Raw genomic sequence first — 18,404 nt, 5'->3', positions numbered from 1 at the left:
TATAATAGAAACTTTGGTCCCAATCGTGGTCTAAATCAAGGACTACATGTAGTGTAAACTATCTAGACCAATTTTTATTCCATAGCTGAGCTAGGGCTTCAACAGATGAGTGCATTCAGGACCATCTCCAAAATATCAGGTGACTGGATTATTTTAATTAGTCTTCTTTTCCTGCTAATTTAAATCTACAGAATGATCTATTCATAACCACTCTATAGGTCTCCCTGCTTTCACATCACTAGTTCCATACAAACAGAATGATTAATTCTGTATGTACTGCAATGAATTCATTGGGCTAAATGCCAATTAGAACTTGTCTAAATCATAGTGCAGACTACAAAATCTTCAGTTATTTTAGGAATCGTTTTTTTTTTTTTAAAAAAAGTCAACATGTGGTGGGACTTGCTTTTTGCAGTGTATGAGGCCACCTGGAGCTCTGTCCCTTTGGATTATCATCCCTTCAGAAATTAGACTGGCCCCTACTTTGACACGTTTTCATAAGGCCCTGAAGACTTGGTTTTGCCAGCGGTCCTGAGGAGTTGGATGGAGCCCATCAAATGACTTATTTGACTATGTGTTATCACACACGACTTTCCTTGTCACAGTTGTTAATGAAACGCTGCAATTGATAAGTTAGTAACACGATTGTGAGGTCAATCTGCTTCCCCACTGACTTTGTCAGAAAATCGCAAAAGATGTTCACATGACCCCAGGACACTGCCAACTATCATAAATGAGTCTATTGCCAAGCACCTGAATTTTGATCACGTGACAATGAGGATGCTGCAGTGGTTGTGTGAAAAACAGTCATACGTCACTTTTTCCAGTGTTGTCATAACTTTGAATGGTCATTAAAAGAATGGCTGTAAGTCAAGGACTACCTTTACATGGTTATTTTCCATACCCTGAATCAGAATGAGTAGAATCCCAATTGGAGGAATTATAATACATTTTGGTCTGCTTTCCATTTTATTGTTTTTAGTTGCATTGCGTTATTTTCCTTGTGAATGCATTATTTCTTTTTCTTTTGTATGTACATGCTATAAATAAATATATCTAAGACCATTATAGCTAGCTCAAGAAAAGTGAATGGTAGCGGCACATGAATTGTTCCCCACATACTCTTTTCTTATCAAATTTGCGGATTAGCCCATTGGATATGAATCCTAACTCTTCATTTAGCTAAGTTTCAGTGATATGTTAGCTCAAGAGCCATTCAGAATTAAGTGCTTAGCTAGCAGGTGTTTCACTAACAACTAACTCTGTAACTCTTCTGATTAATTTACAAATGTAGTCACTTGAACATCTATGAACTGGCAGTAAAAATATTCTTCACCTATATATAAATCCTGAAAAAAAGCAAAAGTAACAGAATCATTTAAATTTGTTGGACAGTGGATTAAGTCCATTCTGTCGTCAAATCCCTGAAGAAATGGCAGAATCGGAGCTGCAGGTTTTTATTATTATTATTCATGAGATGATTTTGTCCATTTAACTTAGGTTTATTTACTGACTTACCGGAAACTGCTCAAAACAAATGAATAAATTGTTTTGTTGCTTATGTTATTAAAAGTTAAGAATCTGTAGAATAAAAACAATCTACTAATCTCAAAATTATGCTTTTTATGGTTGTTAAATAATTAAATAAAACACAGAGAAGATAGATTTTACAAAAATATATTATAAATAGATTTGATTAATTAACAAAACTTTGATCTGAAACACACACATTTTTTTGCATGTAGATAAAGCAATATTCATATTCACTTAAAACGTGATTATTTTTCTTGATATTTCATAACATTTTAAAGTGCAGATAGTAAAATATTTTCAAAGGTAAATTTGTGGACAAAATTCACATAATGATAACAGAGCTCAAACAATGTTGTTTTCCATTTTCTCAGTATTTTAAGATTACAAAAGTCCAGCTTGGTGAGTAACAAAAAAATGAAAACTTTATATAACAACCTGAAAACAATAGAGTAGGGGCTACTTCGAGCATTTCTTTTTTAGTCAAACTATTAAAATTTTTAGAAAAGTATTATTAGCAAAACATTACAGTGCAACATGATTCTTAGAGTTTAAAATTATTTTCCAAATATTTCAATTATATTCTTTTAAAAAAATATTAAAAACAGTACAAATGATTTAAAACAGAGCTTTTACCTATTTTACGGCACTTGTAGATGAATTTTTGGCAAAAGTTGAAAAGGGTTTAATGGTTTATTTGGCATCTCCAGATGACAGATCATATTGTTCCACAAACTTATTTCTGTCTGATTCAGTACTTATTTCCGACTGAGGTCGTTCAGTAGAAGCAGCACCAAGTTCTTGCAGTTGGCTTCTCTGTGTGGTCTCTAGTTCTTCCAATCGTTTATGAAGCAGTGAAAGTTCTCTTTGATGTTGCTCCTCCTTCACAAGAGGTAAAGGAGATGAGGAAAGGAATGTAATACACTATTTAGCACTTTTATTTTTAAAGATATTGTAGAGCTGTGGAAGATTCAGGTTACTGGTTAAAGAAATGGTATTGCTACTTTTCTGCATAATTAAGGTTAGGATGTATTTATCATATAACTTTTGGTTCAACATGGTAAAACATTTTTGAAATGGTAGGGTCTTAGCTACCATAGCTAAGCTGCAAAATAAATTGATGGCACGGTTGCACAAAAATAATCTCACTTTTCTTTCAATACTACTATATTGTTTCATCAAATTGTATTTAGGAAAACTGGAAAAATATTAATTTTATTTTTTATGCTTTTTGAAACACTATTACCTACTCTGTCATATGGGAATATTACATACCTGAAGGAGAGGGAATGGTAATTCTGGCCCAGGAATCAAAGATGAAGATAATAAGTTAGCTGGATTCAATATTGGGATATTGGGAAAAAGGATCAGTCTGCGGAACTCATTATGTCTCCGTTGCAGATCTTTTAGTCTTTTCTGAAGGCGGAGGTGTTCTTCAAAAGGAATATTTTGCCTATAATAAATATAAATAACTAAATAAAAATTCTTTTCCTACTAATGTTTTCCTTGAGCGCAGGGTCCAGCCTTTTTTTTAAACCAACCAATGAGTTGACCCATTAGTTGTGATACAAATTGACAACTTGTCACCCAAATCTGACACTGTGGTCCAAAGTCACCAGCCAGTTTTCATGCCTAAGGAAGGACTAGAACTCACAGTCTCCTGGTTTCTAGCCTGATACCCTAACCACTATCCCAAACATCTCTCAAACAAATAATGAAATGCTGATGGACAACCAACACAAGATTTTAAACCTGAATATTGCTTCTTTTACATATTCCCAATAAAACATTTGAATTATAACCTTTTGATATCCCCTATTGGTGACTCCAAAAATAAAAACATTTGAGTATGAAATGGACTGTTTGAAGACAAGTAGAAATGCTTCAAGTTTGATATTGTCCTGTTAACTTGAAAATGTTCTTGGACAGTTTAAACATCTTTATCCTGTTTCCCTGAAAATAAGACCTCCCCGGATGATAAGCCCAATTGGACTTTTGAGCGCATGCGCTAAAATAAGTCCTCCCCCGAAAATAAGCCCTTCCTTAAAGTATTTAAATACATGCGCATGAACCCCGCCATTTCCTGGGGAGGGAAGGGGAGAACATGCCCCATGTGCCCTTGCCATCCACATGGAATGGCCTCGTGGAGGCCGCTCTCACAAACCCTAGCTACCGCACGCCTTCTATTAGTGGCGGCCGCAAAAAGAGCAGCAGGCCCAGCGATGCTAGGGCTGGCAAGAGTGTGCCAGAAACATAACTTCCAGCCTTCTCTGGATTAGCTGATTCACAGGCCGAGGTTAGGGCCTCCTGAACCTCAAAAATAAGACGACCTCCCCGAAAATAAGCCCAAGTGCTTATTCCAGGGATCAAAGAAAATAAGATCCTGTCTTATTTTTGGGAAAACATGTTAGAACATTTCCAAGAGATTGTAACAGTTTATTTTCAAATTGAAATGACTATTTCCAATTGAAAAGGGTTGTTTTAGTTAGAAACATTTTTTATATTTCTAAAACAGTTTCTGATATATAGTATCATGGTTTCAGGGTAATAATAGTGCTAAGAATAAAATGCATGTATATACAGCTTTCTAAAAAAAAATCAGAAATTTGCAAATGGATGTAATGAGCCTGTGGTCTTGACCAAGATGGGCCAGCTGTAATTTCCTTTTAAAATAGAATGTTTTTTTCATTAAGACAGCAAAGACTGTACCTAAAATTTTTTAACAGCAATAGTATGAAACATTATTCAATTCAGAATCAAACAACATAAGATTATACCTGTTTAACACTTGGTTTTCTGTTTCTAGTTCTTCTCTCTTGGCTTCTAAGAGCTCTATCTTGTTCAGTAATTTCTTTTGCTTGTTGTCATTAAGTGTCTTTCTCTGTAATTAATACAATATACAAATTTATATTTTTAAGGTTGACTCCCATATTTAAATATGTAGTTGCATATGTGCAGCCTGACCAAAAACTTTCCCAATCACAAATATTCATCAGGAGAAATAGTAACAAGTGAATCAACTCTTGATCTTTTGAAAGGCCACATTTAGCACAATTAAAATTAGCATCTTGTTGTTTATATTGTTTATATATCATGGCTTCTCAGCCTCACAAACTTAAAAGAAATTTTAGTAATAGATATAATTATGTTATAATGTTATTTACAAATTGAAATCTTCTTTTAGCTATTATGGCACAAACTTTAATTCAACTAAAAAGGAATAGCTTCTTTCAAAATTATGCATGAGACATGCCTTTTTCTGAGCAACCGATGCTCGATACAATTTCTCTTTTGTTACTTTATACTTGTCTTCTATCTCTGTGACATGCTGAGTAAGTTTATGTTTTTCTTCTAGCCACTTCACCTGTTTATCTTCCAAATTCCTAAAAAACAAACAAACAGTGGTTATTTTACAAATTGATTCTACTTCTTCACAGAAGTGAACACTATAAATTCCCAGTTAAGACTGCCATCCTTGTTTGCTACTTAAAGTATAAAAAATATTTGATATGCCCAGATGAATTCCAGACTATCCTAAAAAGCATGTTTCTTGTTATTTTATAATATAAACACTAAGCAAAAAGATAATCTGTGAAGGGTTTCATTCGGAGAAGCTGAATTTCTTATGCTTCAGAAAAACATTTCTTTAAACTACAATAAGCTGTATCCATCTATAGAGAAAGGTCTCTGTGAATCCCTTCCCATAAAGGTTGCTTTCTAGTGGGCACTAAGCAGCACGTTTTCTTGAGGGGAATCACTGTTCTTTTGAAAACCTCCCTTCTCCCTGAAATCCAGCAGGCCCCTATTCCTAGGTTTCTGGAATGCCCTGAATTGCTGGCTTTCTCCACAAATATTAGGGTAGAAGGAGACAGGAATTCAACAAAGGTGAATGTTGATATGTGTGAGTATTATATATTTGGGAGTAGAGGAATTTCTTGGCTTTTGTTTTATTATTAACCCAGCATAACGCAGGGTACATGGTACAAAAGATTGGGGCACATAAATCTTTTAAATAAATACAAAAATATGTATACAGGTTTTTGCTATCACCCTGCTATCTACTTTTATTAAGATTATGCAAATCTTTTGAAAAAATATATAGTACTCTATAATATACTGTATATGAAAGCATATATTATCAAATGTTTAGTCTTTTTTCAGGCATAGGCAGCTGCTTCATAAGCTGTTTTTGGATGGCTTTCAAGATGTCTTTTATTCATTGGGAATAAAGCATTGACTGTGCTATCAAAATTACTGCAGAATTCTGGAAATAATGGGTCACCTACATTAAGAACAGTATGTGAAATGCTGTTATAACACTTTGACACAGAATATAAATATTGTTATAAGACCAATCTTGGTGGTAAGAATTCTAAAACGGATTATAAGACATCGGGTTCTCAAATTCCCTTCTTCAGAAGCAAACTCTTCACTCAGCCACCATACAGTGCTGCCAATGTCATGGGGACTATAGGACCAAAATCAGCCAATAGCATTGGTAGTAAACATAAAATCTCCAGAATCTTAATTCTGGTTCACTATTCTTCATAGAGATATGAAGTGTGATGGGGGGGGGGGGGAGAGCTACTTCAAATGTTCCAGTTCCATTTATTTGAAATTTATTTATTTATTTATTTTAATAAATAAAAAAATAAAATAAATTATTTGAAATAATTTCATCTAGGCTGCATGCACAGAATAAGAGGCGTTAAGATAAAAGCCTAGGTGTTTAAAATTTTTAGGTGCATTTGAAAATACAAAATAGACAGCTATAGAAATCGTTATGTGCCTAATTTCTCAAGTGACTTTAAGAAACCATCATCTGTGAATATACCACTATATATAAAATAGATTGTTTAAAGAACCGTGAGCATTTTAAAAATTCAGTTGCTTTATTTTTTCCAGAAACAATTTGTCAACTAACATGCCCATAATCTTAAGCAAACCATTGTCTCAAAATTGATGACAAAAAGTTAAGTAAACCTCATCTTCTATATCAGTAGTATCACAATTGATGTGATTAAAATGACATGACTGAAAACTAAACATATTTTGTAAAAGCAATAAGTAACCCCAATCTGAACAGTAAGAAAGGTCAAGAACAGTTTGTCCACTAATTCTTTGTATCAGCTTTAGGTCATATTACTATTCATTTACTTAAAATTGATTACTGTTTGAGGAGTCAGATGTTTGGGAAAGGAAGGACAACTGTTGAGAGAACCAAGAAGGATTGTAGCAAAGTCATTGGCCTTTATAGAGGTGACTTACTAGAGGTGAGTTATATGGACCAGCCATACCTATGGTTAGAAATGTATTGAGATCAATGGGCAGGCTGACAAAGAGACCAAACTGAGGAAGAAGGGGCACAGGAATGGTGCACATTAATTTTGCTCTACTTTCCCATCAAGAACCACTTAGAATTTGTTTCTGCAGAAAGCTAGACTAAAATCTTCTGACTTTAAATGGTTAAATAATTTTGATATTCTAGAGAAAATTCTGTTACAGACATATGAACCTATACTAGATGTCAAGGACAAGTTGCTCTTCATGTCATCCAGTTTTTTAGTTGCAAAAAATGCAACAGTAGCATTGCATTAACAGTGAAATCATACTTCTCTGAATCTGCTTGAGCTCTTTCTGCTTGACTTTGTGCATTCCGACATTCATGTTTTAACCTCTCTAGCATTTCCTTGAGTTTCTGATTGGAATCCAATAAATCATTCTCTGACTGTGAAAAGGAAGCCACTCGAAGTTGCAGATCATGCAGTTGCTGTAACAGAAATATCTTATGAAATGGTCAATTTCATTTATCAAATTCTAGAGCAGCGGTCCCCAACTTTTCCAGCTTGGCAGACGGGGGGGGGGGGGGAGAGGGGGAGAGAGAAAAGAGAGGATGGTTCCATGTGAGCAGCAAGTGCACATGTGAACATGTGTATGTCCATTTGCATGAGCCTGTTGCTCGTGCAAATGGAGTTTTGCACAAATATCGGCTGCTCATGCAAATGGAGCTGCACACGAGTGCAAGTGCTCACTGCAAATGGAGCTATGCACACAGACTCGCCTGATACTTGTGAGGTCTGATTCCAAATGGGCCGCAGCTCAGTTGTGGGCCACAACCTAAAACTAAACTCATTTTTCAGAATAAGCTGGGTACTAAAAATTTAATAAATAAATACACTGCAATACTAAATTTCTCATGTAATATAAAAAACAACATGTAAAAAACAAAAACAAAATGACGGTATAAAAACAAATATATACATATAAAAAACATAAAAAACAAAAACAAAATGAACGTTTAAAATTATATCATTCTTCCTAACACCACATATTATAACCAAATAAATTACAGATTCTTGTATGTGATGCTGATGATTTCTGGACTGATTTGTATCCAAGGAAGCCTCTTTTTCTGTTTTTGAAATGGAAAATGGTTATCAAAACAGAAAAAAATCAAAATATGAAATAAAATAAAACCACCACATGCACCCACAAATTAAAATAGATCAAAGAATATAAACCAACTTTGTACCTGCTTTAAATTTGCATTTTCACTTTTCTCTTTTTCTAGATCATCAGAAACAGTAACTCCTTCTTGAATTTTTACTCTACAAGTCAATATGAAGCAGAGCTGTAAAATATATACTTAAAAACATGTCTATACAGGTAGTTCTTGAGTTAAATGATAATTGGATGTGAAATTTCAAAGGGTAAGCGATGCTGTTGTTCATTCATACAACTTATATGCCATTCATCTCGCCTGGAAACAATTGGAAGCAACTCTGAGTGGCTTTCAATCATTAATTGGTTGCTAGGGGAAATATCACATGACCTCATTGCTCAGTGACACAACACCTAGCGGTCCCTGTTGCTGTTGTTAGCCAAATCCCACCAGTTGTTAGGTAAGGACCCACACTGATCCAAGCCATTCCTGGTCCTGAGCCTTGATAAGGTAAGAGACTGCTTCCTCTTGAATCTGTCCCACCCACTTATGTCTTATAATACTATACCCTGTCCTAGCGATGCTTTGGAAAGCTTCTGAGGCCTTCTAAAGCACCGTAAGAACAGGTTGTGCTATTTGGAGAAAAATAAGCATGCTATTCTCACAATGCTTCAGAAGATCTCAGAAGCTTTTCTTTTTTATTAAAAGTTTTTTATTTTTATTTTTCAAAGACAGACACAACACAAAAAATCCTCTTTCTTTACATACTTTTAAGTGTATCAGTTGGTTACAAAAAAAAGTTTGTGCATTTTTTTCATAATCACCCATGATTCATATTAATTCTAGTATTTTAAATCAAATATATTTGTACATATTACCATCATCCTACCCCCATTCTTGTTTGACTATAATTGTTTAAACGTCCTTCATCCTAAAACATACCAAAACTCAAGACATAACCACATACTGGCATCTCATTTGCTATTTCTAGTATCCCAATAACAGTATTCCTTATAGCGTATTCTAGCTAAACATCAATAACATTTAGTAACAAAGGTTTCTAATCTTCCTTTCCAAATCACTGTTTACAATTTACATCCAATTTCCCCATGTTGTACCCATACCTATATATACATTGTTTTCATTATCTCTCCTTTATTTGACTATATCCATTATCATAATTTAGTTCTTTTTTATTAATCTTTATATGTAACCAAACCATTTCTCATCTTCCTTTCATAGGTACCATTCAATATTCATATCCAATTACTACTTGTTATACCAATACATATGTATACATTATTATCATTTTCAATTGTTTATTTAACCATATCGATTGTCACTAAATTTCATTAAGTCCAACTAGTTTTAGATTAAACACTTTCATCTATCAGCCTGTTTCTTTCCAGTAGTGAACAGTCTCATGTCTTCTGCCATTTGTGGCATCAGTCCTCTAATCGTCTCCTTAATCAAGTTTGTATGGACTCTTCTTTGCAACTCCTTGTTTATTGATTCTCTCATGTAATTTCAATGCCCTTCTTCTTTTTCCTTAATCAGCGTGACTTTAATTGTCAGTGTTGTTATCGATGGTGTTACTAATAAAATTTCTCCCTTTAAATCCTTAAGTTCTTTTATTTTTTCTTCTTCTGTGTCTTGCCATCTAGGGTAGGGTTCCCATCCATCTAGTTACCCTTTCCATATTCTACTTTTTCCATTTCCAGACAGAAACCATTCACCATAGATGTCAGCAGATTTGCTTTCTTTGTAGTCATTTTTCTCTTTATTGCTTGGGACTCTACCCTCTATTTTTCCCATTTGATAAGCATCTCCATCCTTTTCATCATATTTTTCTGTTAGGTGCTCTAATTTTTCAAACATTTTCTGAAATGTATTTGATAATTTCTGTATTGCAAACATTATCTCTTGCAAGTTGACAGTTTCTTTCTGTTGTTGGAAATAAGCCATTGTTTCCAGCTATTAAAACACTGCTGCTCTGACTTGGAAGATTTTTACAAGGTTATACCTAAGTTCACCATGAGATCTCTGGTTAAGGATATACTTCAAAGGAACATTTGTATAAACAAATGGTGCTTTACTTCTTATCACTTTCTATAAACAAACTGTGAGACTTTAAAGTTCCAGACCAGAATAATCAGTAGTGAAAGTAAAAGTATTTTGTTTTCAGTACTCAAGTTTCCAGTCTTCGAGTAGGTTATCTCTCCCTTTGTTGTTACAATTATTGCAATTCTCTTTGTTCTTTTTGTATCTTTTAATATTCCAAGTTTTAAAAAAGTCAAATTCTTACATGAAATAGAGAAGAAAGAGTAAAAGAAACATGTAGTGACGAATAAGGAGAAGTTTAGTCCATAGGTTGTGAAAGTAATAGTAAAAATTTTAGAAGAAGAAAACTTGATCCATTCATTTCAAACGGTTTGCATAAATTTCATCCATGAAAATAACGTTTAAAAATTAAGATAACACACTGACCAAAACCATCCAAAGCTTAATTCCACCACTTATTTTTTTTATTCTTAGATTTAAATTAGCTTTAAGTTTTTTATAGGTGGGCTCTTTTAAAATGGATAAAAATTCCTCACCAGCTGTAAACAGTTTCTCTTCCGTTTCCTTCCATTTTGGAGCTGTCCCTACTTCATCAGCCTGGGGGCTGAGCTTTTAACGCCAGCTGAGAGACCTTCTCCTGCATCAATCAGGGACTTTGCGATGTCCCTGTGATCAGCAGAACGTAGTCTTCCTGTTCACCGTCTCTACGGGACGGTTTAGGTCCGATTGAACCACCCAGCGAAAAAAGTATTGGCGGCGATCTTGGAGCATCGAGATTGGGTGACCATTTCATAGCGACATAGGCTCCTCCTCTCAGAAGCTTTTCAAAGGCTTTCCAAACCATCACCTACTCCCACCTACTATCTGCAAATAGCTCATTCCATTCTCACAATGCACTATTTAAGAGGATGGCATAAGTGGCCTTGGGAAGAAGGCCTGACTTGACCCTAAACTGCCTTATATAGGGTAGGTATAAGAGGGATAAGGCCTGTTGGTGGTGGCAAGACTTGTGGCACACAGGGCAGTGAGGGTTTTGTGTTTTGGTGCTCCGTAGGAGCACTGGGGCTGAAGATGAGGCATGGGGGCAATTGCAGAGTGCTCTGGACTTCTACTTCAGCCCCAACAGTGCCAGTGAGGAGTACTGCTGTGCAGTGGCCAAAACAGCAGAGATATGGGGGGAAATCGGTGGGTGCCAAGAGCTGAAACATCATAAACATGGGTAGACTGCCAAGTACCCAATTTTTTATCATATGACCACAGGGGTTGCATCTGCCGTAACTTCAGGGACTGGTTGTTAATATCACATGTCCGGTGGCACTGTAATGTCAAACAGTGGTTGAATAACAGAACTGAAGTATTTAAATATTCTGAATAACTTAAACTCCCCTTTAATTCTTAATTGAGCTTAAAATGCCAAACTGTTTGGGATACAGAAAAATTTAAGAATAAGTGTATTAGGGCTGTCAGTTAACTGTTGAATTTCAAGAAAGCAGCCAAGGCTTTATACTCAGGAAAGCATTATTATCCCATAAGTAATAAAGTAAGGCCAAATTATATATTGATCCTTGATGTGATAAATGATAATAATCTGGTAGCCAAGGAAGAAGTGAAAAAGATATAAGGGAATTACAAAGAAATTTAAACATTTTCTGAAATAGCAAAATAAAGCCATTGCTTGTTGGTTTTTCTCCTTTTGTTCCATCTTATTATTTTTCTTGTGTTCATTCTTTCTAATTGAAAATAGATTTTTCAATTAATTTTTCAATGCTAAAATGCATTTTAATAAATTTTGTTTAAACTAAAATAATACGGCTGAAGGAGTAAAATTGCTGGAGAATTAGACATGAATAGCAAAATCTGTATGAGAAACTGCTGCAAAAAAAACCTTTTATTCTTATCAAATTAATATAAAATTGGTGACTTAATAAAGTGTTTTATAAACAAATAGGATTAGTAGTAGTAGTTCTGCTTTATCTTTATTGGAAACTAACTGCTTGCTTTAATATCCATCTTGGGTAATTAAATTGTTACATTCTAAGAACTTTTTCAATACATTAAATCCTTACATAGTACCTTACCTAAGATTTTTGATTTCCCTTTTGGGTGGACTTCTTCTTCCCAAGCGCATAGCAGATATCTTTTCTTCATACTGATCTTTCTCTGATTGCCTCTGAGCATCTTGCTCCATTCTGTTTTTTCTAGTTCAGTTAATTTAGATTCAAGTTCTAACCTGAAATATAGTAAATAACTATAAAAAGCAGTTGTTTATATGATCATGTTTAATGGGCCAGATTTTGGAGGGAGGGGTGTGTGTCTTCAAGTCAGCACTGACTCCTGGCGATTGCTTGGAAAAGTCCCTACAATTTTCTTGACAAAGTTTTTCTGAAGTAGTTTGACATTGCTTCGTTCTTAGGGTTGAGAGAGAGGGACTGGCCCAAGGTCAACCAGCTGGTTTTGCTGTAAAATGGGATTAGAACTATCAGTCTCCTAGCTGCTAGTCTGATGTCTTCACCACTATACTAATATGACTTTCATAGCCAGAAAAGGTATCAGATACCCATGCCATAAAGAAATGTTGATATCACACTAAGGTATATACATACAACTTCTGTAACTCAAAATGTCTCTTACTGGCAAAGCCCTAGAGTAAAGCAAAAACTGTATATAGTGTATTTCCTCATGGATGATGTGACATAAGCAAAACCCTTTTTTTTTGGCAATGGAAAGGAATGGAAGAAGAAATGATATATCACAAAAAAGGTATTAAAATCCAAAACAGTATAATAGAAATGTCAACAGCTGTTAAAATAGTATCCATTTTATAGCCAGGACAGGAAGCATAATGAATTATAATCAAAGAGAATCAAAGGAGGACATTGCAGTTTTTATTTTTAAAAAAGCTGGAAAAAAAACAAACAAAAATGTACCTACTTTTCCTCCTGTAATGCTACAATATTTTGGAAGCCTTCTTCTTTGGCAGCTTGTACTTTACGTATTAATTCACGATCCTTTTCTACTGAAAGTGCTTTGTGTCGCTGAAGAGTTGTCTTAAGTATTTCGTTATCTGAATGTAATCCTGTTATTATAAGTTTTAAAAAGTTATTCTTCTATAGTCGCAATTATGCTGAGTATTTAAAAATATTAAAATCTTTATGCAGATATCAAGAAAATAGAATTGACTCCTATGCCTCAGACATATAATTGCCTAACCAGACAACCAATGACATTGTGGGTCATTCCTTCTTCCAAATAAAATATAGGTAGTCCTTGATTTACAACAGTTCATTTAGTGACCAGAACTGCAGTGAAGTTACAACGGCACAGAAAAAATGTGACTTATGACCATTTTTCACACATATGACCATTGCAACATCCCCATGGTAACATGATTTACATTCAGATGCTTGACAACTGGATGACAACTTGACAATTTATGATGGTTGCAATGTCCAGGAGTACTGTCATCATCTTTTGCGAAATTCTGACAAGCAAAGTCACTTAACAACCCTGTTACTAATTTAAGAACTGGAGTGATTCACTTAACAACTGTGGCAAGAAAAATCATAAAATGGAGCAAAATTCATTTAACAATTTTCTCAGCAACATAAATTCTGGGCTCAATTATGGTCATAATATAAGGATTACCTGTATAGGCTTGCATTGTTTCATATAACACAAACCTCTTAGTAGAAATATACAAATATAATTTATTATGGATACACATGCCTCTTACCTAAAAACAAAATGTCACATATTTTAAAGAAATATCGCACTGGAAACGAAAAATAAATATTTTCAAGCCAGGCAGACATTTCTTCTCATCTAGGAATTACAGTCATTATATCCCCCAATTACATCATTTATCTCTGTAAGCACAGAGCTAGAGGTAAGGATAATATTTGGATAATTAGAGAAAATCAGGTTCATGATCATGAATATCAAATTAATGGTCAATTTTTAATATATAAAAAATAATGAACATAATCCTCCTCCCCTGCTATATAGAATAACTACCTACATTTGACTGATTCTATACTAAGTGTAGCAGCTGGGATCACTGGAACTTTTAAGAACAAGTTGTGGGAATTATCACAAAATGACAGTCAAAGAGTTTTCTAGTGACAAAACAGATGTTGTGGCCAGTGACAAAAACCATATTTACTGGATAAATTATCCATCATTTAATCTACCTATCCAGAAAGATAGGTAGGCACACAACCCCCCCCCCCAATCCTAAGGTAGTGTTACCTATACCTTCTATTTTCTAAGAAGTCTATGGTGGCACTAAGCCATTGCTGGACAATGCTGTTTTTTACCAGCTTATGCTCTGTGGTATGCCAGCTTGTTTTGTTTAATAAAAACAATCTAAGCTTTTTAAAAATAGTATAGTGAGCCTACTGTGCACCAAGGAATGTGCCTAATGTCCTAACGGTAGAGACCAGCTTACCTGCTGAAAAATACACAAAGTACATTTGGGAAGTCATCAAATAAATATCAGTGACTGCTCTTGTTGTTACCAGGCACTGCTCATTTAGCAACCACAACTGAGACCATCAACTCAACCATGAAGCGAGGCAGTCGCTAAACTAAAAACCATGTGACGACAACTGTGCTTACTAATTTTAGTCTTCCCTTTACAGCATTTGAATGAAACAACCCCAAATAGTCATATGATTCCAAGCAGTGGGTGGTCAACCTGGCACTGGGATAATTAGCAAGAGCTGCTTAAGAGCAAACAAAAGCCTTTAGAGGTCAGTTTGTTAACTTGCTGTTAGGGATTTTTTTTAGGGATGCACTGCACAGAAAAGCAGCTCAAGAAGAGAGTCCTTGTTAAGCAATCTCTCCGCTCTATGGGGTGGGGATGGGTCCGTCACAGGACAAGTGCTAACTAATTGTAAAGGCAGAATGTGACTGAATGTAAGGGAATGTGTGGATGATTTGGAGGAATGAGGGAAAGAGACGCTGTCTAGGACCAATCAGACAAGAAATGAAGGTGCCCCTGGTGGTTTAACTGTCAGAGAAAGAAACTTAGGAAGCACCTGCCCAAATGGATGAAGCAGTTAAAAAGTGGTGTCTGAAAGTTTTGACTTTTCAACAAGATTCTGTTAATACAACCTTACAATATAGTAGAATTAACTAATCTAGTTATGGTTAATGTTTGGTTTACCTGGATGAGCTGACAGACAGAGAGATGCTGCAAAGATTGTAAATGCCGGCATTGGTTGCAAAGTTATTTTTTCATCACCATCGTAACAGCGGATGATCGCTCTCCAAGGCAGCCACTAAACAAGGACTACCTGTATTATATCACCCAATATAACATTTGTAGTTGGTATATTAAATAATTTAAATACTAATATTTTACCATCCAGTGCACTTTGAATTTTGTTCCTTTCTCTTTCTATCTCACTCTTTGCTCTTGCTGTCTCCAGCTTAATGTTTGTTATTTCAATCTTTTGTGAATGCTTCAGTTCTTCAATCTATAGAAAAATAATGTATAATCAATTTTTAGTTTTAATAAAAAGATATCGCAAAATTGTCTTTTTTGTAATGGTAGTAAAATGGTAAGATTAATACACGATTCCACCTTATCTCACTGCCAAGACTCACAAACACTACCAACTGGTTTTCTGGGCTTCCTGCTTTAGAAAGGTAACCTAGTTTTACCTAAAAACCTGAAAGAATATTTGCACTCCTCTGCTCCTATAAAATATTTTGCATGAAGTATTATTGCCAAATGAGACTTTGTAGGTTTGTTAAGAGCAAGATATTTTCTCAAGTGATCACCACTTAAAAAAAAACCCTCTTCCCTAAAGACATTTTCTAAATCATCTTGTACTTTATTTTTCTTTCCTTGCTTTTAGCAACAACTAGATTTATTTTCTTATTTCTCATATCTTCTTATTTTAGTTCAAAAATGACTAGCCCTTTATTGATATTGCTTAATGCTTTTTATTTAATACTGGGGAATTTCATTTTCACTTTTTATAGGCACCCTTGGATTATGAAAGCATTTGGGACTGGGATTGCCATTGCTAAGTAATACGAGCATGAAGTGTGATATCTAGTGACAACATTGCTTAGTGATGCCAATCACAGCAGTCCCAGTTGCGGATATAATCCTAGGATGTGTGGGTCCCTAAGTGGGAAGAGGTGGGAATCCCAGATAAGGTGCATGGGAGTATCACAGGTTCCAAAGGGTTATATGAGGAAGAGAGGAAGGTATACAATACCTGGAAAACCCACTGTAAATAGCATTTATTAAGTGTTGCCATAACTTTGAATGGTCACTAAACAATTGTTTTTAACCCAAGGACCATCTGTATGTATATTACAAAGGATAGGTGACTAAAAAGTCCTTACAAGCTTTTTCATACCTTTGCAGGAAATATAAACAAATTTTAAAAAGGAGTCATGCTTATGGAGCAACATGCTGGGACTTTCAGGCATGTACATCCTTCCTTCCTTCCCAATTTAATACCACTATTCTCAGCATATCCCTTAGGCTTAATTACACACATAAAAAACCCCACCTAATCACTTTTAGAAAGAGACCCCCTGATTATATGTGAGTTTCTCCCAATGGATGAGCCTCATGCCTCCCCATCTTCCTTGGGATTGATGCTTATGCACTAATACAAATCTCTTCTTTTGTTTCTGCCCATATGGTTAGAGCTGACAGAGTGGGTGTGTGCTCCAGGTTCCTTTTTTAAAATAGTGACTTCTAATGGGAAATAGATGTGCCATCTTGGTTGCAGTGCCTGCTCTCTGGAATATGTATCTCTCTGAGATTTAAGCTATTCTAACTTTGCCATCCTTTAAATGGGTCTTGAAGACCTGGATTAAATTAAAAATGTGCCCCAGAGTAAAATCCTATTAATATCTAGTTTGACTGGTTTACTGACTACCATCATCAATTTTATCGTAGAGTTTAGCTTTTAATATGTATGCTATCCTGAATGAGTTTGGCATCTTTTATAAATGTGATTTATATATAGTTTATATTGTGATGATGAATGAAACGTCTGCAAGAAAACAACCAAGCTGAGAGAGCACCAAGGACCCCATAAATAAGCCACAGCTTTTATAACTGTGGAATTCTTGATACTCTCTCAGCTTGGTTGTTTTCTTGCAGATCTTTCATCACCCAAGTAGGTAACATCTTCAGTGCTAGAATGGAGTGGGATTTGCTCTGTTTATATACAGTGGCTTGCTCTGTTGGTGTTGGTGGAAATGTTGTTATCTTCTTTGTAGTTCCTTGATTAGGCTGTTGTTCACTATTTGATTGTTTATCTGAGGTAGTAATTCCTTGATTGGGGTATTGTTTATTGCTTAATTGATATTAATCCTACACTATTTTCCCCAAAATAAGACCTCCCTAGATAATAAGCCCAATCAGGCTTTTGAGCGCATGTGCTAAAATAAGCCCTCCTGAAAATATTGCAACACAGCAGCAGCCATGAGGTGACCACACTCGCTGCCTCCTGTACCTCAAAATTAATAAGACCTCCCCAAAAATAAAGCCAAGTCTTATTTTCGAGAAAACACGGTAGTGTTAACCCAGTCTGGGTGTTAATTTTCATTTCCTCTTTTTCCTAAAACTTCTCCTTTCCTCTAGACTTTCATATTCTCTTCCTCCTAAAGTAGTCTGCCTTAATTCTAGTATTTTATCTTCTGCCCATCACTACTACATTTGTTTATTCCTTACTACCTCCCTCCTCCATCTTATCACAACTTTCATTAAACAAAACTAACAATCAAAGATAGTGGGGAAGCCATCAAGAAGTTGAAATCCCAGGCGGCTAACAGGCAGGCCAGTAGGCAGATAAATGGCTCCTGCAAAATGGGGGAGTGCACAAAAGGATGTAAGAGTGGCAGGAAATGGAGTAGTTTCTAGTGGAAGAGGGTGCAGAAATGGCAGAGTAGGTGTCAGCAAGGCACAGTTTGGGATGGCTACCACCAGGTGAAAGGGAGTGCAGATGAGCGTGGGAGTAGTGGGGGATGTATGGGGTGAGGAGACTTCAGATGGCTGCTGATGGGTGAGGGAAGGCCAGCAAGACACAAATGCAGAGAGGCTGGGTAGAGAGACTTTGCATGTGAGAGACTTATGTGAGTATTTTGTAACTTTCCTTGCCAGCCTCTCCATTGATTTTGCTTGTGCTAAACAGGCAGGAAAGGTCATTAATCTCAATCATGTGATATGGGATACTGCAACTTTTGTAAATGCAAGTTGGTTGTGAAGCCCAAAGATCACGACTATTTCAGAAAGCAAAACGTTCTAGAGCTGTGATGGTGAACCTATGGCACGCATGACACAGGTGGCACTTGGAGCCATTTGTCAGGGCACGCAAGGCTTGCCCTGTCAGCTGGC

The 18,404-nt window shown here is 35.6% G+C and overlaps 1 protein-coding gene across 1 annotated transcript in view; it reads right to left on the bottom strand.

The window, feature by feature from the left end:
* Positions 1 to 2,121: 2,121 nt before the first annotated feature.
* CEP83 (centrosomal protein 83) overlaps positions 2,122 to 18,404 on the bottom strand; it is a 28,591-nt gene continuing 12,308 nt past the window's right edge. Inside the window, 10 exon segments of the mRNA XM_032221998.1 lie at positions 2,122 to 2,412; positions 2,806 to 2,983; positions 4,308 to 4,411; positions 4,784 to 4,913; positions 7,143 to 7,300; positions 8,063 to 8,138; positions 12,112 to 12,226; positions 12,229 to 12,263; positions 12,965 to 13,109; positions 15,399 to 15,513. Coding sequence (XP_032077889.1) covers positions 2,224 to 2,412; positions 2,806 to 2,983; positions 4,308 to 4,411; positions 4,784 to 4,913; positions 7,143 to 7,300; positions 8,063 to 8,138; positions 12,112 to 12,226; positions 12,229 to 12,263; positions 12,965 to 13,109; positions 15,399 to 15,513 — 1,245 coding nt within the window. The 3' untranslated portion in view covers positions 2,122 to 2,223.

Source organism: Thamnophis elegans, chromosome 7, assembly GCF_009769535.1.
Source record: "Thamnophis elegans isolate rThaEle1 chromosome 7, rThaEle1.pri, whole genome shotgun sequence".
NCBI lineage: Eukaryota > Metazoa > Chordata > Lepidosauria > Squamata > Colubridae > Thamnophis > Thamnophis elegans.
The sequence above is the reverse complement of the archived record's forward strand: the minus strand, read 5'-3'. Positions and strand labels throughout refer to the sequence as shown.